At 38.4% G+C, this 27,105-nt stretch overlaps 1 protein-coding gene across 11 annotated transcripts in view; it reads left to right on the top strand.

The window, feature by feature from the left end:
* Window positions 1–27,105, top strand: part of NEK10 (NIMA related kinase 10) — a 228,214-nt gene that overhangs the window by 40,978 nt on the left and 160,131 nt on the right. For all 11 annotated transcript variants that reach the window (XR_005376940.1, XM_038570673.1, XM_038570664.1 and 8 more), the window contains 13 exons: window positions 6,200–6,241; window positions 7,752–7,830; window positions 8,981–9,048; window positions 10,746–10,825; window positions 12,562–12,648; window positions 15,345–15,569; window positions 18,878–19,017; window positions 20,314–20,375; window positions 22,371–22,448; window positions 24,260–24,324; window positions 25,697–25,799; window positions 25,898–26,026; window positions 26,560–26,697. Coding sequence is in view for 10 of the 11 variants with exons in the window: in XM_038570673.1 (XP_038426601.1) it covers window positions 6,200–6,241; window positions 7,752–7,830; window positions 8,981–9,048; window positions 10,746–10,825; window positions 12,562–12,648; window positions 15,345–15,569; window positions 18,878–19,017; window positions 20,314–20,375; window positions 22,371–22,448; window positions 24,260–24,324; window positions 25,697–25,799; window positions 25,898–26,026; window positions 26,560–26,697 (1,296 nt within the window). In the remaining variant the exon portion in view is untranslated. The remainder of the gene's footprint in view (window positions 1–6,199; window positions 6,242–7,751; window positions 7,831–8,980; window positions 9,049–10,745; window positions 10,826–12,561; window positions 12,649–15,344; window positions 15,570–18,877; window positions 19,018–20,313; window positions 20,376–22,370; window positions 22,449–24,259; window positions 24,325–25,696; window positions 25,800–25,897; window positions 26,027–26,559; window positions 26,698–27,105) is intronic.

Here is a 27,105-nt window from a genome sequence, read left to right on the forward strand (position 1 = left end):
GCTTTGCTGGGATTTACTCTAATTTATGCCGGTGAATCTCAGCGAGACTTCACCTTTGCTAGGCGTTCCTTTCGTCTCTTGTTGAGTCAGTGCTACAGGATCCATGGTGGCGGATCCAAACCATGTCCACTTCTCATACCCCAACCCCCTCCCCTCCTACCCCTGTTATTCTCACCAATCACAGCATTGTCTGTTTTATGGAGGAATACCAAAGTCATCCCAGTGGGAGCTCTCTTATTATCTCTTCTCTGTTGCTTGAAATATTTGGATTATCTTGAAACTTTATGTTCTTCTTGTTTCAGAAGAAATATCCCTCCTCCTTGCCAAGGCTTTACCCATCTATCCTTTTTCTTAGTGCGTTAGTGGCTCCCTTTCTATTTTCCATCGTCATAAAAATGTCCTTTCTTTGACCCAGATATCCCTTCAAATCTTCACCTTACCTTCATTGCTACATTTCTTGAAAGATCAGGCTATTTCTCTTGAATGTAACTTCCTTTCTATCAGGATTAATGGGCTACATACATAACTTGTGCACTGAATTCTGTGATAGGGTTCCCTCTAGGAGCTATGCTTCAGTCAGCATTCCTTGATCCAGAAGTTGCAAACTGGTGGCTCATAGATTGGATCTTGCCTGCCAGGGACTTCAGTATATGTTTAATGGAGATCCAGGTGAGAAAAAACTGGATGGAATGAAAGAGAAGCCATTTTGAAGGTATAAGTGCCTAGAGTTTGTCATAATCTTTTTTAAGATTTTATTTATTCATGAGAGACATACAGAGAGAGGCAGACACATAGGCAGAGGGAGAAGCAGGCTTCTGTGGGGAGCCCGATGTGGGACTCGATCCCAAGACCCTGGGCTCATGCTCTGAGCTAAAGGCAGACACTCGGCCATTGAGTCACTCAGGTGTCCTGAGTTTGTCATAATTAAAGAAAGACCTATGTTCTGAGATTTCAAGTATAGTAGGAGTCCCAAGCAGGACAATGATAAATCTGGACTTATTACTACTGTGAAGCCATAGCATATTGCTTATCGAGGATAAAGTGAAAATCTTAGAAGTTCCCAACCAATGATTATGTTAGAAACAACAATACAAAGACTGTCACGCTGACTGACCTTATCCCAGAACCTGTGTTCCTCATCTCCTGTAGTAGCACACAGGCTTTGCCACATTTTCTGTCTGCCTTCACCCCTCCCAAGAGGTTCTACTTTTTCTTCAGAATTTTGTGTTTTTTCTGTATTGTTTACTTTATTATTTACTTGCTCTTTTTCTTTCTTTTTTTTTTTTTAAGATTTTATTTATTTGAGAGAGAGAGAGAAAGAGAGAGAGATGCAGAGGTATAGGCAGAGGACAGAAGCAGGTTCCCTGCAGGGAGCCAGATGAAGGACTCAATCCTGGATCCCAGGATCATGCCCTGAGCCAAAAGCAGATGCTCAACCACTGAGCCACCCAGGTGTTCCTACTTGCTCTTTTTCTTAAACCTGCCTTCCTAAATGTTAGCCTTCCCAAAATTCTTTCTTTGATCATCTTCTCCCCTATCTTCCACGTTCTTGGCTTTAACTATCGTGGTTGGCATTGTTGTTTTTTGCCCACAGGTACCTATCTCTGGTCTCAAACTTTTTTCTTTATGTAAATGCCAAATTTCCAGGGGTATTTTGGATGGCCATGTGGATGACACAATAGTATTGTGGTTCTTGAAGTGCGACCTGGGGACTGCTTACGGGTCTCTGAAACCCTTTCAGGGGTTGTACCTGGCCAAAAGTATCTTAAAAATAATGCCATGATGTTGCTTGTCTTTTCACCCACACTGTCTTACATGTGTACAGAGGCTATAGGATGTGTAATGATGTCATGGCTCTGATGGCCGATGAAATAGTGGCTTGTGTACTCCTGTTTTTAAAATTTCTCACTTTTTTCTTTTTTTAAGATTTATTTATTCATTGATGAGAGACACACAGAGAAGGACAGAGACATAGGTGGAATAAGAAGCAGGCTCCATGCAGGGAGCCTGATGCGGGACGTGATCCAGGACCCCGGGATCATGTCCTGAGCGAAAGGCAGATGCTCAACTGCTAAGGCACCCAGGCATCCCTAAAAATTTCTCACCTTTAACTTCTGATTTGGTAAATAGATATAACCTACATAAACAGAACTCTGAGGTTCTCAGTAATTTTTAAGAGCATAAAGGAGTACAGAGACCAAAGAGTTTGAGAAGCATTGTAGGAGTGCATTCCACCCAATAACTTTAAAATGGAGCTCTTTGCTTCTTCTCACCTTGAACCTTCAGAATCAACTCCCAGCGCTTTTAGTAGCACCAGCTTGCCTCCAGACCCCGAGGTAGGAAACTTGGAAACCTTTCTTGTATTCCTTTTGACTCACCCCCTACAAGTAGAGCAATAACCAAGTTTGTTTTTAGAAGAGTATTACTCTTCAATCTGGGAAGATAAGATGCCAGTGGATAGAGGGGCCTTAAAATCATGACCCAGGAATAAGCAGCATGGAACCCCACTGTTGAGTTTTGAACAGAAGAGTGAAGCAATCGCAGTTGTGATTCCCTACTTAAGGGCTCACCACAGTGTTTGTGGCATTGATTTGGTTTCTGGTTAGGTTTAGGATGAGAGCATCTAATGGCACTGACATTTTCAGCCGTGGCAAAAATAGTGGTGCACCAACAACAGCCATGTGGGTGCTGCATTATGCTCTGTTTTTTTTGAGAACATACTCATTATCTGTAGTATATTATTCTATCATTTCTTTTTTAAAGGCAAATCTCAGAAACTAGTCAGAGCATGGTGAACTGAAGGACAGATTGACTTGGGGGACTTTCTCCAGGTCATTGGGCTCAGAAGTCCAGAACCCAGTCTTGTGACCCCCGGCCTTGTGACCAAGGAGAAAAGGCTGAGATCTGATAGGGCACCCAGGAAGTGTTGCTGTAAATCAAGTGTGCAGTCATATTTGCTTTTCAGATTAGACCCAGAACTGGTAAGCCCAGGTATGTGCGTACTTTGTGGTCTTGGTTTTTTCCAGTTGATGCTCTCAAGTGAAAGCAGTCACATTGGTACAACCAAAGGAAACATAAGGAAGACTAGGAGTTGTGAGCAATCTCCTGGCCTTACTCCAGTCTACATAGAAATAAGGCGGTTGGAGGGTGACCTGTTTATTTTGTAAACGAAGGGTAAATTGAGTATAAGCCTCTCTCCTGTCTGTACTTCAAACAGTGCTTCTTAAATGGAGTTCTACAGAAATTAATATGCATTTTGTGAAAAGAAATGTGCTTCAGTTGATGATGTTTGGGAAAAGCTGCACCTTAGTCCTCCTATTGGAGGCTTACGGCACTCAGTAGCATGTTAAAGGCTCAGAGAGGTCCTATGATAAAAGCATTTCTCAAACTCTGTTTAATGTATCATTTCCCAAGGTAATTTGAATTTGGTCATGAAATTATTATTATTTTTAAAATAGAATGTGTAATACCACCCTCTGTACAGAATAAAAGGGTTATTCCCAGAACAGAGTTTGGGAAAAATGACTTAGTCTTGAATTGTTAATAGTGATTATTGAATAGCTATGTTGTCAACATAAAAATTTAAAAATGACCATGACCAATCATTTATTTATCTTTTCTTTTTTTAAAGAGATTTTATTTATTTGTTTATTTGACAGAGCAAGTGAGAGTGAGCATGAATGGGTGAAGGGGTGGAGGGACAAGCAGATTCTCTGCTGAGTGGGGAGCCCGATCCTGGGCTGGATCCCTGGACCCTGACATCATGACCTGAGCTGAAGCTAGACGTTTAACTGACTGAGTCACCCAGATGCCCATGACCAATCATTTCAACATTATTCTCTCCATTGGTGTCCTCTCATTCCCAAGCTTCAAATTTAAATCTTTAAGTCAGCAGCCCCCAGATTTCAATGTTTTACCCTCATTTCATCTTTCATGGCCTCTTGTACTTTTTTTAAGTGAATATCACATCAGCAGCTCAATATGTTCCAAGTCGAGTCTTCTCTAACCCAGACCCATCCTCTTTTTTCCCTTGGGTCTGTTATAGTATCTTGCTGCCCCTCAGTCCCCAGGGCTCAAATATGGTGATGTCTTCTTCTTTGTTCCTTTTCTTCCAGCCTGCCTTCATATTTGGTTGATCACACTACTTCATAGACCATCTCTGCCTTTCCACATTCTCCTGCCCACTGCCACTGCCAACCAACTGGGCTTCTGGGTGGCTCTCTTTCCCCCTCTAGTTCATTGAAAAACCAGAGGGAGGTCCTCATGGCTGATTCTAATCATCCCTTGTTCACACAATGTTTTTATCAGATCTCATGGTCCACAGGATAAAAGTCAGATTCAGGTTCACAACTAAGTTTTCCTATAGTTTGGTGTCACTGCTTTTCTGACATTATTCCCAGTAATAACTCCACTTCATGGAGTTACAGAAGTGCTTCTTAGAGTTATGGGACACCTTGATGTTCTTCTGCACAACTTCTGCATACCTCTGGACATGAGAACCTCTGGTTCTCTTTGCTTGGAATCTCCCTGGTTTTTACTATTTCTTCTCAGCAAATCTATCTTTCCTTCTAAACCTTTTCAGAGACCACCATCCTTATGATGTTTTCTGTAGTCTTCTCAGTGAGATATAACATGTCCCTCCTGGCACATCCATAGCACTTCATGCATAACTTTTTGATAACACTTACCAATTCTATCTTAAATGCCTATTGTTTATATATCTACCTTACACTTGCCTAAAGCTCAGTGAAGTAGGCTTCGGTCATCTGCATAGTTGTGTCCTCTTCGGAGCCTCATTCATAATAAGAATGAAAAAAATTGTTGAATAAACATTAATAGTTATATTTTTATTTTTTAAGTTTTTTACATTGTTTTAAAATGTTATTTTTTTATGTGTAAAATATTCTGCTGTAACTAGGAATAATGTATACAAAATTCTATTCTTTAATTATAGCTCTTCTAGAGTGAGTAGCAATGATGAAAATTCAAATTAGTGGGTAATCACAGAACTATTTTTAATTGAGTTGTAAGTATTGCTTCATACTTAATTTAAACATGTGTATGTTTAGTGTTTCCAAATTCACTGCACATACAGTAAGGAAACCTTGAACAAGAAGCCTTAAGAATCTGAACCCTTTTTTCAACCTGCACACTCAGTTGACTTCAAAGTGGAACTAGATTGTTCTCCCTTACACTAGAGTACTTATTGCCATGCATTTCCCAGAATTAGAATGATGGCTAAATATTTTTCAAATGACTTCTGTGTATGCGTGTTAAGAAGAGTGCACCTTTAATTAAACAGGTTAGGGTCACTTGAAACACATTTGCCTTAAGACAAATGCCAATGTGGATAATCTGAGAGCATTTGCTATTAATAGAGTTCCAAGTTGGTCCCTCTCACTACTACAACCTTCTACCCCTTGTCTTCCCTAATTATCACTTTCAGAGTAGTTTCAGAAGTCTCATGAAATGCCTTCTTATTGGGAGTCGGTTTTGAAAACCTGTATCAGGAGACATTTTGTGATGATTATTCTTACCTTTGTTAAAAGTATGGGTTTAATAAGACCATTAGCCTCTTCATTTTAAGGAGGAGACCTAGTACAATCCTAGTCAACTTTTACTGCCTGTGAATTACCTGGGACTCTTGGGGAAATTCAGAATGCAATTCGGGAGGTTCAGGTTGTGGAGGAGATTCTTCATTTCTCACTAGCTCTTCGGTGAGGTTGATGCTTCTGTCCGTGGACTACACTAGGCAGAGGTCTACAGGAAGGTGGAGTTGGTGATAGTGGATTCCCTTCCTCCCCAGGCCTGTCACTTAGGCAAAGTGGCTCACCTTTTTGGGTCTTATTTGTTCTAATCTGCATTGTGAGGGAATAATATCTAACAGCTCTTTCCAGCTTTAGCATTTTATGATGACATGAGGGGAAGTAGAAAGAATGAGTAGTCAGGCTGCAGGTCTGAGCATATTTTCATTCTTTTAATTTCAACTCAACTTTAATATTTATCAACAGGACATTATTGTGTTTATTTTAAATGTGGTATGAATAACAAATATTAAAGAATTGCATATTTATGTTAGAATGTGGCTCTTCAAAAAATAATTATAGATCTCATGATTTAATAAAGAACTTACATATAAAATATACTTCCCCCTCCACCCTCATCTTTTGTGTATGTTTTGTTGTTTTCGTTTTATTAGGAAATACTTCATAGCTTGGGTGGAATTGAAAACCTAGCTCAGGTAAGTTTCCTTTGCAGTGGCTGGTCTTGCCTTTCCATTTAGTGCCATGGCTCTGGGCAAGGATTACAAAGGTGTGTGACAGCAGATGGCTTTCTTACTTTCGGCTGCCTGCCAAGGGGAGAAGCAGGCAGGGTGGATAAGTGTGTGTGAGGCAGGATACTCAGAGCAGGAAGGGACCCATGACATTTTGTTCCAGCTAATTTTACCCAGCCTGCTGAAACAAGAAAGTTCTATAAAAGGTCACATGTCTTTAGTTAGTAATGAAAAGAAATAGGTGTTGGCTGGCAGGCGCAGCATTGCATATACCAAATGATGGGAGAAAAAATTGGTGATGAAGATATTCATAATTTTTTTCACAAAAAAAGAATTTTCATGCTCGCTAAAATATTTCCAAATATACAAGAATGTGAGGAGTTATCATAATTTTTTTCACAAAAAAAGAATTTTCATGCTCGCTAAAATATTTCCAAATATACAAGAATGTGAGGAGTCATCTTAACTTGATTTATTTTTCCGCTTTTGTAACTACTGAGGGAAGATAAACAGTTGAGCCAGTCAAATGTTTGAGTTTATTAGTATGATAAGGCAAAATTTCTAGGCATGGCAGTAGGTTGAAACAGTCCATTCTCCTAAAACCTCTGCCATGTAGGGAAAGGATGATTTTCATATAAGCCCTACAAGCTTATTCTGTATTATTAATGGAAGATTAAGTTTAATGGCAGGTTAATGCTAAATCAATTTTATTTTATTATATTTTCATTCTTAGGAAATTGCTGAAACATGTCTCATTTTTGTTTTTAAGATTTTTTTTTTTTAAATTGGCTGGAGGGTTTACCTCATTTAATGAAGTAGTCTTTCATAAAATTATATCATAAAGGTCCTCTTGTCCACCTTAACTTTCCTTGTAATATTAGAAATTTATATATATATTTCTCAGCCTATTTCTTGTTATAAATTATTTATAATAATTGAGGGATTATCAGACTGCCCCATACCCATTTTATTCTGATTATTGCTATTGGTGTGTATGCTGGTTTTTTGTATTTAAAAAAATTTTTTTATTGGAGTTCAATTTGCCAACATATAGCATAACACTCAGTGCTCATCCCACCAAGTGCCCCCCTCAGTGCCCATCACCCAGTCACCCCAACCCCCCGCCCACCTCCCCTTCCACTACTCCTTGTTCATTTCCCAGACTTAGGTGTCTCTCATGTGGTTTTTTTTAATTTTGAGACAGCTTATTTAGTTACAAGTCATTTTGAGACTTTCAAGAGTTTATACAATCTTTCCATGGTCCCTCCCTTAACTTCAGGGCATGTAAGAGAAGGCAAAGAATCCAGAAACTCAAGCTACCTTTTAGCACTTGAGTGAACCTGGCCCAGAAGCCCTGAGTATTATTTGATGTATCTGTTGTGCCACCTACAGCTCATTTGTAGAAATACACATCTTGTTCCTTACCTGCTTTTACTCTCTTTCCTTCTGACTCTTGTTGGTTTGGTTCCTCCTGCAGTACATGGAGATTGTGGCCAATGAGTACCTCAGCTACGGGGAAGAGCAGCATAGTGTGGACAAGCTAGTCAACATGACATGTAAGTGTTGTCATGGGGACATGGCAACTTTTCCCACTTGCTTGAATGAGCAGGATGGTGTTTTCAACAGGAGAAAGGATACTGTGAATGCTTGTGAGTGTACACATCCACAGTTATGGGATCAAGAAGAGTCCATGCTAATTGCTATATTCAGTGGCAAAATATACCCAGAAGGAAAACAGTAGATCACAACTCTTAACTTGAAAAGCCCAATTTCATGTTGAAGATTTTCACTGAATGCAAGCTTATTTTAATGCAAGAGAGACTTCCATAATGGCAGATTGTAGTAAAAATGGTTTTTGCCTCCTCTGATTTCTATTAAGATGTCAGAGGTTAACCACTTTTCATCACCAAAGTTGGGCTAATAATAATACCTACCTCATAAAATTTAAAACATTCTGAACATAAAAAAGAAAGAAAAAAGATCCTGATGTGATGAAGAGAATGTGAAAACATTGGTCTGAGTGTGTGGCACTCAATCTTCTCTCTCTGGAGGTTCTTTCCAGCCCCACCTTCCATCCTCTCCAGGGTTGATGAGCTGTAGGTCCCCTGTTGTAGTGGGATGATGGTCCATTTTTGTGTGAACTGTCTGGTTTCCCATATTTGTGTGAACTGTCTGGTTTCCCATATTTGTTTCCAGGACAACACACTGATTCTCAGTTACAGGGAGAGGAGAGTACGTGGAGATCCCTAGGCACCAGGAAGTTTTTTTTTGAGATCAACTGTTCCCTTCATCTGAGGAACCTTGCTCACCTTTCACCATCAGGGGCTTTCCCTATCCTCTTTATATTTGACATCTTTATAGGGAGGATCTTTGAAGAGTTGGTTTCATGTTGAACTTGTAATGATGTTGAGAAACTCATTCAACTTTAAATGGAAGGAATTGTTTGCCTTTTTGCTATCTCCACATCTTATTATTATAATAGTAAAATATAAAAATTATTAGTTGAGCTTAAGAGATAATTCTCAGATCAAAAAAATCAAAACAACATAATCCTGTTCCACCTCCCTCCATTGTTATTTTTGTGTTCTCTGCTTTCCCATTTGTCCTTTCTCTGCTTGCCTCTCAGTGCTTTAGACCTGAGATTCTATAAATACTGCTGCCTTTAAGTGCTGAATCCCTCGCTGAGTTATTTCCTTCCTTTTATAGATATTTTTCAAAAACTTGCTGCTGTCAAAGACCAAAGAGAATGGGTCACCACAAGCGGAGCCCATAAGGTGAGTGGTTGCAGAGGGAGTGAGCACTTCAGCTTCATATGATAGTGGTTCACATCCACATATGATAGTGGATCACAGGTCAGAGCCCCATGATCAGGTTTCTTATAATTATAGTTCACAAACCTGCTAACCTAGCCTAGAATTGTAAATCTCTGCTAATCCTTTAATATTCATTATTGGCCTAAGGTGTAAATATAGAAATAGCAAACAGGTTTTCTGAAACTCTGTTTTTTTTTCTTTTTCCTATGCCACTTAATAACAACCAAGTTCATTGCTTTATTTAAATGTTGCTTGAGAAACCCTAGCTATATTTAAACTGTCCCTAAGTGTGTGTTTATAAATGAGCAAATAAAATGTGTGGATACATATAAATATATTCCCTATGGCACATGGGGTTGAATATGTTTGAACCATATGAAATTATCATGTCTATAGGGAAATCTCATATGGTTCAACATTATAATCAGATAGTATAGTATTACAAGCATATGGATCAGATATATATTTCAAGATGAATAGATGCAGGTTTATTCAAACGACTAAATTTATATCTATAGCATAAGTAGATGGTAGCTGCCTACAGTCAACTCTCAATAATCTGTTGAGTTCTCATAGCCGCAAAGGCCACTTTAAAGCATTTATTAGAGCAGGTTGCCTAAAAATGTGTTCACACATGCTGCTCATGTATAGGAGATAGGTTATATACAAATCAATGCTTTCCATTTCAATAACTACATATATTTTACCAATATTATCAGTTAGATCCCGACGAACAGTTTTGAGTAGCATTAAGGAGTTAAATAGTTGTGGCAAAAATTCTGGGAATGATATGTCAGGGACTGAAGTTTGGGGAACATTGTGTTAGAAGATCAGAGAAAAAAGTGAGAGAAGAATAAAAGGAGGGGATCAGAGAAATAAAGGTAATGTTAGCTTCATAAAAAAATGAATGAAAACATAAAGGAGAAAAAAATGACCTAACAGTTACCAAAAATCAGGCAAGCAGTTGTTGCACGGCTTGCAGCTCTGGCCTGAAATATGTCAGGGTGTGCACTTTTGGGGAACTCTGAATTCTAAAAGTCTAGAGAGAAGAAGAGTGAATTTGCATTAATGGGAATTCAGAGAAGACAACTGATAAGGCACAGATGTCCGGCTAAGTCATGTTGCTTAGCATGATGCCTGGAAGCATTGATTCATGCTCTTTCAACATCAATTAGAAATCTGAAAGGCAAATGAAGTGCTTAGTAATGTTGACATATCTTGCTTAGTTTAGGGGAAAAAGGTAGTTTTAACACTTTGGTGAATAAATAGTACCACGTCTTGGAAAGGACCTACTGCAGTGTCTGGTTCAGAATGAGTTCTCAATGACTGGTTGCTCCCAGTATTGTGGTTTCTATCATTAGTCTCCTTACTTCTTTTTGGGGAGAGGTCAGAAGAGACAGAAGGGACACCCTGAGCACACCTTGGCCATGTATCTTGGTCCCTTTTGCTTCCTGCTCTGGGTGAGGAAAGGCCACAAGGAACTAATCTTGAGTTTCAAAGCAGGAAGGAGCCCTACCCCTTCAAAGAGCTGGGTGTGATGAATGTTTAATAAAACTCCTCTTGAGGTTAAGCCTCAATGTTCTTTGAAAGAAACATTATACCGCTCAAGAAGCTTGTAGTACTAACACAATGAAACTTTCTCTTACTTCACTTTTCAGACATTAGTAAATTTACTTGGTGCCCGAGATACTAATGTTTTGTTGGGTGCCCTTCTGGCTCTGGCTAGTTTAGCTGAAAGGTAAGTGTATTTTAATATCTTTCCAGTTCCACTGCCATTGCAGTTTAGGTGGGAAAGATGAAAAAATAGATCAGTTTCTCTAGTTACTTGCCTACTTAGTTATAATTTGTGAAAAATAAGCATGAAGTAGCATTACTATATTGAAGAGGATCCTGGATGAAAAAGTATCATTTTAAGTTGGAGAAAAAGTATCTCCATAAGTTGGAGAGGAAAATGACCTGACCAGAAATACTTACCTCGTCTTTCATCCAACTCTCAGATACTTGTACTTCCAAAATAACCACAATATATCTTTGACAATGAAATCTCCCTGACCATAAAAAAAGTTCTTTCTTGTATATTTATTCTAACATATAAAACACTTTGGAACATTTTTACTCTTTAAATAATTTTAGATAACATGTTCCTTTTATAGATGTCATGATTATTTTAAATAAATGCTTTAAATATATTTTTATGCCAATAAGTGAATCAATGCTTTTTTTTTGTTTTTATTTTTTAACTTGATACAGAATAATTGACACATATAATTGCATATGTTCAAAGTGTACAACATGATGATTTGATGTACATTATGTGTGGAGTGATTAGCGGGCTCAAGAGAATTTATTCACTCATCACATCACATACTTAACTCTTTTGTGTGTATATGCAATAAGAACACTTAAGAAGTGTTCTCATCAGCTTTTAAGTGTAAAATACCATACTATTGGGTTCCTGGGTAGCTCACTTGGTTAGGCAACTGCCTTCTTGCTCAGGTCATGATCTTGGGGTCCTGAGATTGAATCCTACATCAGGTTTCCCATTCAGCAGAGAGTCTATTTCTCTGCCTGCAGCTCTCCCTGCTTATGCTGTCTCTGTCAAATAATAAATAAAATCTTTTAAAAAATAAAATACCATACTACTAACTGTAGTCTTCATGCTGTACATTAGATCCTCAGTACTCATTCTTCTTATAACTGAAAGATTATACCTTTAACCTGTATTTCCCCTCTGTCCAGCCCCTGGCAACCACTCACCATGCTAATGTCTGTTTCTATGCAATCAGTTCTTTTGTTTTTTGTTTTAGATTCCACATATAATTGATATCATACAGTGTTTACCTTTCTATGTCTGGCTTATTTCACTTAGTACAATTCCTTCCAGCTTCTTCCATGTTGTCACAAATGGCAGGATTTCCTTCTTTTTTATGAATGGATAATAATATTCAATTATATTTTGTAGGCCCATATAGGTCATTTTTATATCTTGTCTTGTTAATATTGCTGATCATTACTTTTATATGAACAGCCTATGATTCTTTTTGGAGAAAGAGAATCATGGTATCATCGTACTTTTATTAACCAAATTTAAATTGATGACATAGAATTTGTTGAACATTGGAATTTGATATAGCCCAGCTCCATGGAGTTATATTGCTTTTTTTTTTTTTTAAGATTTTATTTATTTATTCATGAGAGACAGAGAGAGAGAGAGAGAGAGAGAGAGAGAGAGAGGCAGAGACACAAGCAGAGGGAGAAGCAGGCTCCATGCAGGGAGCCTGATGTGGGACTCAGTCCCGGGACTCCAGGATTACACCCTGGGCCAAAGGCAGGTACTCAACCGCTGAGCCACCCAGGGATCCCATTATATTGCTTTTTGTTTCTCTTTCCACGATAAGATGAGAGCTAGGGTATTAAATGAATGGCTATGGTGAAGTATGTTTTTAGTAGTTACTAATAATTTTCAATTTGTAGTCCAGAATGTAGGGAGAAGATAAGTGAACTCAACATTGTAGAAAATCTGCTGATGATTTTACATGAATATGACTTGCTTTCCAAAAGGTAGGATTGCTAACAAGGAAAAAGACAATATATATTCGATGAAAGTGATTATTATTATTTTTATTATGTCATGCTATTTACATTATTAACTGAATGCCATGAGTTACTTTACATTTATTTTCTATTTAGGTTTTTATAAAGACACTAGAGCAAAGAGGGGTATTGATTCATCTTTGGTCTTGCATCACTTGTAGATCTGGGCATAGAATAGAATTATATCAATCTTATGATCACATCTTTAATATTTTTATTTATTAATAAAATTTTTTTTTTTTTACATCCTGTCTCTTGAAGGAAAGAAACGAACTCTGAGGTGGCTCTATTTTTGGTAATTTCAGATTATTGAATAAATTATTAGATTGTTAAACTCTATTTTAAGGCAAAAATTTAGGATAGCTACTGACTTACTTCATGACCACCTGTTATTATAACTCTAAACAGAATCTAAAATGTATTCATTTTTGCATGAACTACATATTGTTCTAAAGAATTATTGTATCCAGTTAGTTATTAAGCTGTTTTTAATAGAGTTGCAACCTACATCATTTGATATTTAGTTAAGTAAGTCACGATTTTCTGAAGAGGTAAAACAGATGATAGAAATACTAAGTAATGGAACCCAGACACTTACCGTAGTAAATCCCCTTGAGCCTTTCTTTAAAGTCAATTTTATCCTCTTTTACAAACTATACTTACAGCCTGCTTGCCTGAGTTCATTTCTAAGACAACAGCCTCCGCACTGGTGTTAGAACACCAAAGATGAATGAGATAGAGTATATAGCATAAGAGAGGGGATGGGCATGCAGGTCAAAAGTTTCACCATAGCACTTTAGGTGGTGTGGTTGATGTATACACTGGACACTCTGGGAACATAGAGCAGAAGCTCCCAGTCAGAGCTAGGAGTCATGCCAAGTTTCTTGAAGGAAGAGGGAGTTACTTGGGCAAAAGGAGAGAAAAAGTGGAAACAGAATATGCTTCCACATGGAGACACCTCTAACATGTGTTAGAGGAACTGCATGGTTGGGCATAGCTGTATCAGAGTGCAGGAGAGAAAGTACCAGAAAACTAGGTTAGACAGTTAGTGATAAGTTAAATGTATAGCTAATTTTTAATCTGGCTTTCTCTACATACCAGGCCTTGCTTTAAGCATTTTTGTGTGTCAACTCACTTGATGTGCACAATAACCCTAGCAATTTCTATATTTTATAGAAGAAGCAACAAGATGCTTTTAGCTAGGTCACAATGAGCTTTTTTATGCCAAATAAGAGTGTGGTTTTTATTCATGTGCATTATGGGGACTTACAGAAAGATTTTAAGCATGATCAGATTTATTTGAGGGGAAGATTACTCTAATAGCAATGTGTGGGGTTGAGTGGAGTGGGGATTATAGCCACACAATGAGATCCACTTAGAGCAAGGAGTGGTGTTTGGTGTACAAAGTTCAAGGAGGTGAAGAACACTATTTGCTAAAGAACATATGTTCTGAATGTCAGAGCACAAAAGTTTGGGAGGGATTGGAGCTATGGGAAATTGGCTCAGGGGGAAGGAACTGTGGAGCAATGTGGGCATGAGAAGATAAGAAAGACAAGTGACAGAGGCACTTATGTCTTGAACACAATCAAGGATCACTGGAATGGGAGGAGCAGTGGGGTTACAACTGCATGACCTGTAAGAGAATTAATCTCAGCAGTTGCCTAGGAAAATGGGGGGCACTGAACATTCTTCGTTGGCAGTGGTGGATTGGGAAAGAAAAAGGAAATATCTTGGATGATTCTGTTTTCTGGATTGGAAAATTGGAAAGACTGTGGTATCATGAATCAATACTGGGGATATAAGAGGAAGAGCCAGTCTGGGGAGGAGAATAATGACTTTGAGTTGAGAACCACTGGGGTGAGTGCCTGTGGCCAGAATTTCTGGAGATTGAGAGTGATGCCTGGGCTGAGCTCATGGCTCAGGATAGAGGGAGTGTTTGAAGTCATGGGAATGGATGACATTATCCAGAGAGTGTTTAGAATGTAAGACTGGAGGGTTAAGGATGGTTCTATGAGATGTCCATCATCATAATGTTTCAGAGGTCTGCTGAGCCCTACGTGTCTGATGGTATCATTAATTTACTCTCCAGACATTCACTAGGCACGTTGCATTTAATCTCCTTGCATTGTAGTGGTTTTGGCTTTTTGTATTAGTATCTTGGTTTTTTTTTTTTTTTTAACTACTTAGTAAGTTTCTGAAGAATATGATAGAGCTATTATTTCTTTTGTCATCAGCGCAATGCAGATGCCATTGTGTGTACTTGATATCTATTTGCTGGTTAGTAGGTTTTTAACCAGACCAATGAGCTTATAGTGAGGCTATAACTCATAACAGTGGTCAGCAAACTATGATCTGCAGGCTATATTTGGCTCCCTGCCTGTTTTTGTAAATAAAGATTTATTGGCACATAGCCATGCCATTTGTTTTTATGTGTTATCTGTGGCTGCTTTTGCATATGTTGGCTTGGTTGGGTAGTTGTGACAGAAACTGTATGGCTACCAAAGCCTGAAACGCTATACTGTGATCCAGCCCTTTACAGAAAACATATGTTGACCTGTGACTTAGAAAATGTTAGTGCGCTGCAGTGATGATAGCTCTAGTCTAAATGCAAAGTCGTAACCCACTGTGCTGTGATTCTCATCCCACCTCCCATCCGCTTCAAGATTAACTGCGGAGTTACTACGCCTACTTTGTGCCGAACCCCAGGTGAAAGAGCAGGTGAAGCTCTATGAGGGGATACCCATCCTCCTCAGTCTGCTCCACTCTGACCACCTGAAGCTGCTCTGGAGTGTTGTCTGGATTCTGGTTCAAGTTTGTGAGGACCCTGAGACCAGTGTGGAAATTCGCATTTGGGGAGGCATCAAGCAGCTTCTTCATATTTTACGAGGGTGAGTCAGAGGAGGCTGTGGCCTATTTTACCTTAGTTACTAAAGGTTGGGGACTCTGCCATTCAGTGGCAGATTTGGCACACGATTCGCTTGCTTCCTTCTGCTCTTTGGTCCTTCATGTTATGGACAATCATTTATACTTGTCACAAACACACAGGGCATTTATCTTTTAAGTTTCATAGAAGCCCTGAAATATTTATCTTTGTATCACCAGTCTCCATTACAGTGCTGGGAATAGAGAAGGCTGTCCATTTGCAGATGTAGATTGAACAAGACCCAACAACCACAAGAAAACATTTATCTTAAACTTTTTTCTTGACACACTCTATACATATTGTAATCCCAACAAGTATAATAATTTTACTTGTAATTTTACTTTAAATTTACTATTTTACTAAAATGCCTGCATTTGAATATATGTCATTCATCTACAAAGAGAAAGCAAAACTTGCAATTAAAGAACAGATATATAATCCTTAGTTAAAATAGGAGAAAATATTATTGATCAAATGATTGCCATGTTGCTGACCCTGGCCCACCAGTTGCTCTTCTTTCCTTTCTAAATTTTCATTGCAGTGCTCTTAAGGTGGGTTAACATCTTGTCTTCTCTCTTTTAAAAATAAAATTCTAATGACATTCAAAGCTTTGAATATGGAGAAGGAATGGTTATTAAAATAATTCAAATTGAAATTTATTAGAAGTATGTTGCAATAAGTATGTATTAGATATATTGAAACAATGGATAAAGACATCTTCTGGTACCATCAATGGGAAAGTTCTAGTATCTAAAATTATTATGGAACTGTATGTTATCAACTTCATTTTCTGGGAGGGAGTGTTTCAAAGCATAAGAACAGACTATAGAAATATGGACAGTAGCTTTATTAATGATTTCTGTCATTATCAAAACAAAGGAAAAAATATAAGCTGTTGACAATCCACTTTTTTTTTTAAGGTTTTTATTTTTATTTATTTATTTGAGAGAGAGAGGGCAGAGTGAGAGAGAGCATTAGCATGAGGAGGAGCAGAGGGAGAAGCAGACTTCTTGCTGAGCAGGGAGCCCTACGTGGGGCTGGATCCCAGGACCTGGAGATCATGACCTGAGCCAAAGGCAGACACTTAACTGACTGAGCCACCTAGGTGCCCCTACTTGATTTTATGGGTATCACATAAAAATCTCCAAAGGATAAATTATAAATCTTTCATTAGTACTGTTGTGTAGTAAGCTAGCTCCTTGAACATTTAGCAATTTTTTTTGTTTTTATTTATTTATTTATTTTTTGCTTTCATTTATAGGGTGCTGATGTTGATGCTGATGGTAGTGGTGGGTATTATTGGTGGCCGATACACCTATTACAACAACTATGAATTGCCCTTTTAGAGAGCAGTTATTTTCTTGATGTTAACATTAAATTTTACAATTGTTAAGCAATACTTCAGAGATAAAACCTACTGTTTTAGCACATATATTTAATACAAGGCACCAGTTTTCCTCTTTTGCTCACAATGTAATGATCCTTGAGAGAGACGAGTTCTTTCACATCTAAAGAGTCAGTTTGCCAATCCATTTCTATGGTGTAACGTTAGAAAATTCTTCCCTGGGAAAATGATATATGTCAACACTTATTCTACGTTAAATATGTCTCAGTGCTCTGGGAGAATTTATTGCCCCAGCTGGCTAAACAATATCCTTTCAGAACTTGTGCCTGCCCCTGGGCTGCCTGGAGCTGGTACAAGGGGTGGAGATTGCCAGGTTGTCTGCTGGCTTAAGTAGGAACAGGGATTGTTGTCAAGGCAGTTTCCAGGAAACCTCTTCATGCCCATTCACCTATAAACCTAAGCTCCAGAGCAGTTCCTGCAGGGCTACTACTTGAGTAGGGGCAGTGCTCTTTATAATTTGAGTTTTAACATAATTTGGTTGACAGATTAGGTAAACAATTTTGACTATCCTTTGACCTAGCTCATTACCTTTCCAGTGTGAACTGAAGGAAGGGCACTAGTGGGCCCAGATGACATGGGAGGGAAGCCAAAGAGACTCCATCTATGTTACATTTAGGCACAAAAAAATCCAGATAGAGCTGCTGCCATAAAAAATAAATAAATGAAAAAGTTATATAGTAGCCACATAAAAGAAAAGGGAAAAAACAAAGACACAAAGAAGCTATTGTGGAAGATGTTACCTTGAGTAAACAGAAAAACAAGTGCTTTATTTTTTCAAAGATGTTAAAAAGAACATGGCATTTATGACCTGAGATTAAAGATGAGATGCTAGGATAACAAAACAGGGAGGAGAGAGATTGCAGAGCTAGGAAAAAAGGCAAGGACTGAATAATCTGCAGAACTAAGACATTCATCAGCACACCAGACAGAAACTGGAATTAGTACAAGGAAGGGCACGCTTGAAAAATTTATACATAATGTGGAGGAAAAAGACAGAGGAATGATATCCATTTTAAAATGAAGGAGACCATGAATTTTCAACCTGTGGATAACTGATATCTTAGGTTAGAGAATAAAGCAAAAGAATTAAAAAAAATCATAGATAGAAAAGACCTTTATCAAAATAAAGTAAGATTGGAATTGCTTGGAAAAAGAAAACTCAGAATGATGAATACTGAAATGTAGTTGGGTGAATTGGTAGCTGTGGAAGAGTTCCAAAACAAAAGTGAAGGGGGTGGGGGGGGGGGCGCTCCTGACTGGCTTAGTCAATGGAGCATGCAACTCTTGATCTCAGAGTTGTTGGTTCTATCCCCACATTGGGTGTAGAGATGACTTAAAAATAAGATCTTAAAAAAAAACAATGGTGGACATGTGGAACAGTGGGGGGAAATGACAGAGTTTTCAATAAATAGTGCTGAGTTAGTTCCGTAACCATAAAAGGAAGCAGGAGGGAAGGCAGGAATGAAGAAGGAAGGAAAGGACCGCTGCTTCACACTACACACAGAAATCCATTCTAGGTGGATTGGAAGGCGAAACAATAAAGATAACATAGGGGAAACTTTATGGCCTGGGGAAGGCAAACCTTTTTTTTTTTTTTTTTTTTTTTAAGATTTTATTTATTTATTCATGAGACACAGAGAGAGAGAGAGAGAGGCAGAGACACAGGCAGAGAGAGAAGCAGGCTCCATGCGGGGGGCCTGACATAGGACTCGATCCTGGGTCCCCAGGATCACGCCCTGGGCTGAAGGCAGGCGCCAGACCTCTGGGCCACCTGGGGATCCCTGAGGCAAACCGTCCTTAAACAGGACCCAGAAAGCACTGACCATGAAGGAAAATTGATAAATTGCGCATTAACTTTCCTTTTTCAGAGACAGAAATTTTGTTTCCGATCGCTCTTCCATTGGCAGCCTGTCCAGTGCAAACGCAGCGGGCAGAATCCAGCAGCTTCATTTGTCAGAAGATTTAAGCCCCCGGGAAATACAAGAAAACACTTTTTCTCTTCAAGCAGGTAATTATATCACATTATTATGTTTTAGTATTTGATACTGTTTAACATATTATTTTATTATTTTCTAATTTGTTATTCTGTATGTATGATAATATTAAGTAGGCATAATTTGTAAGTTTTAAAAAATGTGAAGTTAAATCCATGTAGATACCTGAAACTTCCCAATACCCATCTTGGACTTGCAGGTGAGTGATATCACAATCCTCTCTCTCCCTTTTATATTTTGAACACATTTAGAAGTCAGCACACGGGTCAGATATAAAAAGAATAGAATATTAGCTCTATTACTGGATTAGAGAACTCAGTTCACTTTGTGGCCAGAATCACGGTCCCTATATTTTCTAGACCTCAGGTACCCTCCTTAAGGGAAATTCTACAACGCGCATGTCCATCCCACTGGGAGCAAGGGAGCACCTTCTTACTCCATGTGAGCTCTTAAGGGAGGACAGAGCCTCTCTTGCCACAGCAAAGCAGGAGCCTATGTCTGCACCTGCTTTTGGTAGTTTGGCACGCCTGAATAAGGTTCATGCAAAGGCATCTGGCTTTTGGGGACAAGTGGAGCTTTTGTGCTGCTGACCAAGCTGGATGCCCTGCAACAGCCATAGGAGGGGAGCAGAGAGGCACCGGGTGGACCGGCAGGATGGCAGGCTGGTAGAACTATAGGAGTATATATGTAATGCCTGTAGCATGGGTGCTCTGTGCTAGAGGATCCTGCATATTACTGGTTGGACAAGAAGTGGCTCAGTAGAGAACGTCACCAGAGGCTGCCATGGTAGTTGTAAGGAGGCAGGAGGGGTCATGCTCAGAGTGTGGGATTTAACAATTTAACATCTGGCAGACCAGCTGGACTTCTGGCTTCCTCCACTTACCAAGTTCTATGGCCTAGTCTATCAATCTCTGTGAACGTCAGTAACACTGATAATCATAGTACATCCTCTGATTACAAGGGATAACTTGGATCCTATATTTGAAGTACTCCGGTATGTAGCCATTGTAGATGTATTTATTGAGCACCTGCTAAGTGCCAGGCACAGGCTGGGCACCGGGCATTATAGTGAAGCTGCCTCCAGGTACGCAGTAAGCGCCCAATAAAAGGCTGCTGTGGGGTGTTTATGCACATGAAGAGCAGAGTTAGATACCATTGAAAGTCCCCCAGAGCTGTGTTAGAGGGAAAGGTGCCATTTTTTGAGGAGTGACTCTGTTAACAGGATTCCCTGTGGAGCCAGAGTACTGATGTAACAGTGTAAAGTGCAGTCAGTGACGACAGACACAATCATTTGGTGATTTTCCTTCCAGCCTGCTGTGCTGCCCTCACCGAGCTGGTGCTCAACGACACCAATGCCCACCAGGTGGTCCAGGTGAGAACGCTCTTCTCCGGGGTCCAGCTGCAAACCACATCACTGCTCATGGACCCCACCTTGGGGCAAACTCTGAATCCCAGATCACAGCTTTTGGGATCCCATGCTGTGGTTTTAAGATATTTTAATACATCTTATCTAAGTCCTAGAATTCCATTTTATTTTTTATTTTTTTTTAAAAAATTTTAATGTTTTATTTTTATTTATTTATTTTTAAAAAAGATTTTATTTATTTATTCATAAGAGACACACACACACACAGAGAGAGAGAGAGAGAGGCAGAGACACAGGCAGAGGGAGAAGCAGGCTCCTTGCAGGGAGCCTAACGTGGGACTTGATCCCTGGTCTCCAGGATCACACCCTGGGCTGAAGGTAGCACTAAACCGCTGAGCCACCCGGGCTGCCCCTAATGTTTTATTTTTAAGTAATCTCTACACTCAACATGGAGCTCAGACTCAAAACACTGAGATTGGGAGTCCCAGGCTCTAACAACTGAGCCAGCCAGGTGTCCCTAGAATTCCATTTTATATAGTCTTGTCCTTCCTTTACCTCACTTGGCTTAGAAAGAACTGTCCTGTGGTTAATCTGCTTTCTCCTCTATTTTATGTGTGGGTTTGTTTTTTTCTTCGTTTTATCTTTTTTTTTTTTTTTTAAATTTTTATTTATTTATGATAGTCACAGAGAGAGAGAGGGAGAGAGAGAGAGGCAGAGACACAGGCAGAGGGAGAAGCAGGCTCCATGCACCGGGAGCCCGACGTGGGATTCGATCCCGGGTCTCCAGGATCGCGCCCTGGGCCAAAGGCAGGCGCCAAACCGCTGTGCCACCCAGGGATCCCTCTTTTTTTTTTTTTTAAAGCTATTTTGAACTGCTTTAATTTGGGGCCTGTAGGATACCATGAGTTGAGGATAGCAGTCACTTGAATTAAGAGTACATCAGGTTATTCCACTAGAAGTGACTGAAACACAGACCAACAAAATCTTTATTGCCAACAAACCAGTTTCACAAAGCATAATTCACTAATCAATCCACTACATCTACAGTAGTATATGGAAGCAGCATACGAATATATCCAGCTTCCATTTCAAAATACATAAATACATAAAAAGTCATAAGAGATCAGATCACTGATCAATAGAGGCCTGAAGGGAAGCTCAGTAAATCAGAGGGATAGTGGTGGAGTAGAGCATTTGGACTTGGCCAGATTGAGGTTCATTTTCTACTATCATTACCTGGTGGCTCGGCCATTGGAAAAATAACTTAGCCTCTCTGAGATTTGGTTTTGTCATATATAAAGCAGGGAAATTAAAAGCTGATTCATAGAATAGCCTTAAAGAATAAATGCAGGAAGGCAAGTAAAGTTCTTCAGTGTTATAATATAAAAGCCCAGATATAGTAGAGTTCAGTAAATTAAATATTTAATAGGTAATAGAAAAGTAGCAATGAGTTACCACTTGCTGTTTATTCTGCTGTGTATGTATTAGAGTAAGTCCAGAAGGATAACTTTCTGGACTTTCCATGCATACATTCATTTTTTTTCATCTATTACTTTTGTTTCTTTTATTTATTCTAGTTTCTTTTATACAATAATTTATCTATGTGTATTACTTAGCTACCAAACTGTACCAGGAAAAATTAGATTTCATAATTAGACATTTAAAATGCAATGTATAAAGATACTTGGATCCCTTTACTCAGTTCCTTTTTATCTTCTACTCTTTGTTGAAGTATTTAAGTTACTTTAAATTGATATGTTTTATTATGTATCATCTTTAAAGACAGTTGAAATTTTAAGATTGTGGTTGTAGTCTTTGGTGCTTTAAAAGTTATTACATTGATATATTTACTATTCTGTAAACTTACACAAAATTCTAAAATTATGCTAACATTTCTTCTCTAATATTAATTTTTGAGATTGTTTAGTCACTTATTTGTGTTTCTGTATCTCCATGGCATTGGCATTGGTCACAGGTAACATGTGCCCTTTATTCTTCCAGGAAAATGGTGTATATACAATAGCAAAATTAATTTTACCAAACAAGCAAAAGAATGCGGCAAAAACCAACCTATTACAGGTAATAAGCACGTCCATTGTTCTTCAGTATCAAGTTACTGAAATCTGGGGAAACTTTGATAATATAATCTGTAATTTTTAGTGCTGGTTTCTGTACTGACCGGGAGGGAAAAATATCTAATGAGGGAGGCTCGCATGAAAACAAATGCTGTTAAAACAGTATAAAGGGCTTAACAGTGGCTTCTCTGGGTGGGAGGATTAGGTGATTTTATTTGTGTATTTCTTTTCTTATCATTAAGTTCTATTTTTTTCAAAACAAGTAATGCTTATGTATCAGAAAACCATAAGAGGAAAATTATATTCCATTTTTAAGCATGGACCACAGTCAGTAACATTTCATCTTTACAAAGGAAAGCCTATAAAATGGATCTTGGGGGATGAGAAGAGCCTTGCCAAGTCAATAAAGGGGTATGCGTTGGGGAGCCATGGCATCTGCTGCAGGGTGGAAGGCATTCTGCACAGAAGGAATACCATGGAGAAACTGTGAGAACCTGGCAGCTTAGCGTGTGCGTAGGCCTTTCAGTAGTGCTGGTGTGTGTGTGTGTGGTTGGGAGAGGGAGATGAGGCCTCGCAGGTAAGAAGGGTGCACATTATTGCAGTCCTGCATGCTGTTTTGTTGGGGAGTGGGCATCAGGGGGCCAGTGTCCCTGAAGATATTAGACAGATTAAAATCAGATTTAAAGTAAGCCTTGCAGTATGTGGAGCTCATATTTTTCCCCTAAGTCGTTTAGAAAAGGAAGAAACCATGTTTACCTCCAACCCGATTGAAGAGCTGTCACCCAGAATGATTTTTGGGTATTATCTGTGTGCTGGCAGGCAGTGGTTTTAGAGAGCTACTCATGACAATGTACTGATGTGAGACTTAATTTCTTTGGTGCACCACAGACACATGATATGATGCTGGACAGCAGAATAGGTCAAATCCATCCTGCAGATGCATTTTGTTAAGCCAGTAGAGGGTTTTTAAAAATTCATATTGAAATGGTTTTTGAGGAGCAGTTTTGTCCTCAACTTTTTCACTGCCTCCACTACCTTCCACCAAGTTCTTTCATGTCATTGTGTTATCTGCCTGCCTCTCTGTGCAATTTTATCTGTGACCCTCCTATATTCAAACCATAATTTTATGGAATGATTCTGGATCCGAGTTCAGTAGCCCCCGATCACCCTAGTGGTGGCATATCTACAGGCCCAAGTGCAGGCTGGGAGCTCTCTGTTTTTTTTCTTGGCACTGCAAGCTGTCAGACATTTAGACGTTTATTTTTCTTTGGTAGAGTCTCACAAGCCTCTTTCTGAGTGTTCTCGGGAGTTACTGTAGATTGTTCTATTTGGGGAATGCTTAAGACTCTTTGCTCAAGAGACCAATTTGTCAAGTTTGAGTCCAGTGTGCCTGTGGCTATTTTTATATGTCATCATTTCAAGTGTTTATTTTGTCGTACAAGCCATATAAATATTGAGGCGTACATAGCAAGTTGGAAACAAAATAAACCTTGAGCTCCTGAAAATCTTTGGATGTTTGGTTTTCTCAGAGTAGGAATTTTATTTCTGGTCTCTGTGTTCATTTTGTACTTTCTAGAAAGGAATTAATGACAAGTCCTGAGTGGAATCAGGCTAACATCCTAGCATTTTACAACATAAATGCTTTTTAAAAATACAAGACTTACTCCAGGTATTGATGGTTTTTGTTTTTAGTCATAAGCTTTGGCTACCATGCAGGCCAGTCACTTTAATGCTTAGTTCATGATAATTTTATCCTGGAAATGTCTTAATTTGCTGAGCCACCATTTGAGAATCACTCACCCTTTTATTTTCCAGTGTTATGCATTCAGAGCCTTGAGGTTTCTCTTCAGTATGGAAAGAAACAGACCACTCTTTAAAAGGTACGAGCCTAGAGAAATTTAAGTGACCAGCAATCATGAGACTGAACTGTTTTCACATACCTGATTTAGATGAAAACAATAAGAGAAGAATAAATCAGTATGCAAAGCATGTGTTTTCAGATTTCTTAGAATCCACAGATAGCAATGACTTACCCTAGTGATATCTTAACACTGAGAGTGAATTAAATGATGAAGAAAGAGAATGAGTCACTTTATCAATCAATACAACTCTCCTTAGTCACTGTGACTACTATGGTTTTTAATTTTCCTTTTTTTTTTCTTTTGGACATTAACATTTTAAATGAATGATATCAAAATAAGTGCTTGGTCTTATGCATTCAGGAATTCCAAAGTTGGTCTAGCCATTTCCTCTTAATAGAAAAAGCAGTGTTTGCCAGGGTATCTTTCATGGGATGGGAGCTCATTTGAAGGGGAAAAGGCTAGGTGTTCTTGGATCAGGAGGCTGTGCTGGTGATCGTGACAGAAAAATCGGCCCCTTGGGAGGCAAACACTAGGTATCTACATGTGTGGTCTGCATGCCATTGGGTTGGCCAGGCTGGCCAAAATCATAGACTCAGGTTCTTACTAGAATTCTACTGATATAAGGTAGAATTGAAATAAGAACTTGAGTTAATAAAATGTGTTTTGTTCAGAAGCTTTGGAGCATTTTATGTTATTACCTTATTTACAAATGATGCTTGAATTTGAGGGAAGGAAAAGAAGTATAATTATTATAAGGTTTTATTTCAAGGCCCTAAACCATTTTTGTGGACTTAATGATTTTACTAAGCCCTTGAAATCAGTACCCTGGAAATGCTGCATAAATCTCTCCATTTTTTTCATTTACCTGTATTTTTATTTTATTTTCATAAAACATTTAAAAGTGGGGTTAGTATTTACCTCCCAGGGTTAATATGAGGACCAAATCAAATGGCATTTATGAAAGTGTTCCACACTCCATAAACACCCCATAAACATTCCTTTCCAAAATATTTATGCCTGTACCTCCAAATATTTTACAAATAAAATCTGTATATTCTGTATCATAACATGAGATCTGCCCTCTTAAATTTTTTTTTTTTTTTTTTTTACTGGACAGCACAATATTGTCATCTGTAAGCACAATGTTGTACACCACATCTCTAGAAACTTTCCTCTCTGGTTGCTTTTCATTATTCCTTAAGAACTGTAGTTCTAGTTCATTTTTGTGAGGTAAGCTGGTGAGTACTATCTGCTCCCACTTTGTTGATAACCTAAAGAAGTTAAGTTTGTTTAATGTAATTAATCTGAGTGAGCTAAATCCCAAAGGGAAGGAATGAGCAACAGTTACCAAGACCTACATGAAGTGTATGTGTGCATGTTTTCCCTGCAGACTTTTCCCCACCGACTTGTTTGAAATCTTCATTGATATAGGACATTATGTTCGTGATATCAGTGCCTATGAAGAATTGGTATCAAAGTTGAATTTGTTAGTGGTAAGTCCTGAGTTTTAAATATTTGGGCAGGCTGGTATATGGTCAAGAATGGAAATTATCATAGTGCCCATTTCCATTTTTTTTTTTTTTTTTTTAAGGAGGATGAACTGAAGCAAATTGCTGAAAATCTTGAAAGCATTAATCAAAATAAAGCTCCTTCGAAATACATAGGCAACTATGCAATTTTGGATCATCTTGGAAGTGGAGCTTTTGGCTGTGTCTACAAGGTGACTTTGCCCTTGGAGAACAATATTTCTGACATTCTAAAGCAAACCAGATATCCTACTTGTACATACCCATGCAACTGGACTAGAGCCTTCATTATTGAAAAAGAGATACAAATTAGAATGATTTTTTTTTTGCCCGTCATATAGCGGTACTGATGTTATCTCAGCTCTGAGCTCTAGAAATTGGTCACTGATCTTTGAAGACAAAAGCCATTGTTAATGTTTACAAAAAATAGACAAAATGGCTTGCCCCAGTGCATGACATTTTCTCTAAACATTCATACCAGAGTTTTCTATATATGCCCAGTAAAATCCTACCAAATAGTACAGACTGACCCAGGAGATACCAGTTTTTTAGCTGAGCTTAGCATACATACAGACAAAATTTTAAAAGTTATGTTACTTATGTAGATTATTTAGATTACTTGTTTTAATCATGGGACTTATTCATTGATCTCTTTTTTTCCTACTTTCTACACCCACCCCATTATTATTATTATTTATTATTATTTTATTTTTTGGTCTTATTTTAGGTTAGAAAACGCAGTGGTCAAAATCTTTTAGCAATGAAAGAGGTTAATTTACATAACCCAGCATTTGGAAAGGATAAAAAAGACCGAGACAGCAGTGTAAAGAATATTGTTTCTGAATTAACCATAATTAAAGAGCAGGTAAATGCTTTTCTTATTTATGAGGATATGTTCCTTAACTAAGTGTCATCGAAAGAAAGTAGAGTTTTTGTGCTACTCTTGTCCATGCTGTTTTTTAAGAACTGGTTCTGTTTACAATAATTGGTATTGAGTTGCTAATATTTTAGTTAGATATTTTTCCTAAGGCTTGACATTGAACTGTAGAAAGACTTTTGGAGTTTTATATCAATGTTTGGGGTGAGAATGATTGGGTTTACAGCAGAGTGCTGCACATAAGAAACATCCTCCTTTTGTCATTGCATGCATATCCATTTCTGTCTCATTGTATTGTAGAATATATGGTTACTTAGTTATATGCATAAGCATTTGACTAAGGGTTCTTTGACTTGTGTCAAGTGGAACCATGCTGTTAACATTCCTCACATAAAG

This window comes from Canis lupus, chromosome 23, assembly GCF_011100685.1.
Source record: "Canis lupus familiaris isolate Mischka breed German Shepherd chromosome 23, alternate assembly UU_Cfam_GSD_1.0, whole genome shotgun sequence".
Lineage (NCBI taxonomy): Eukaryota > Metazoa > Chordata > Mammalia > Carnivora > Canidae > Canis > Canis lupus.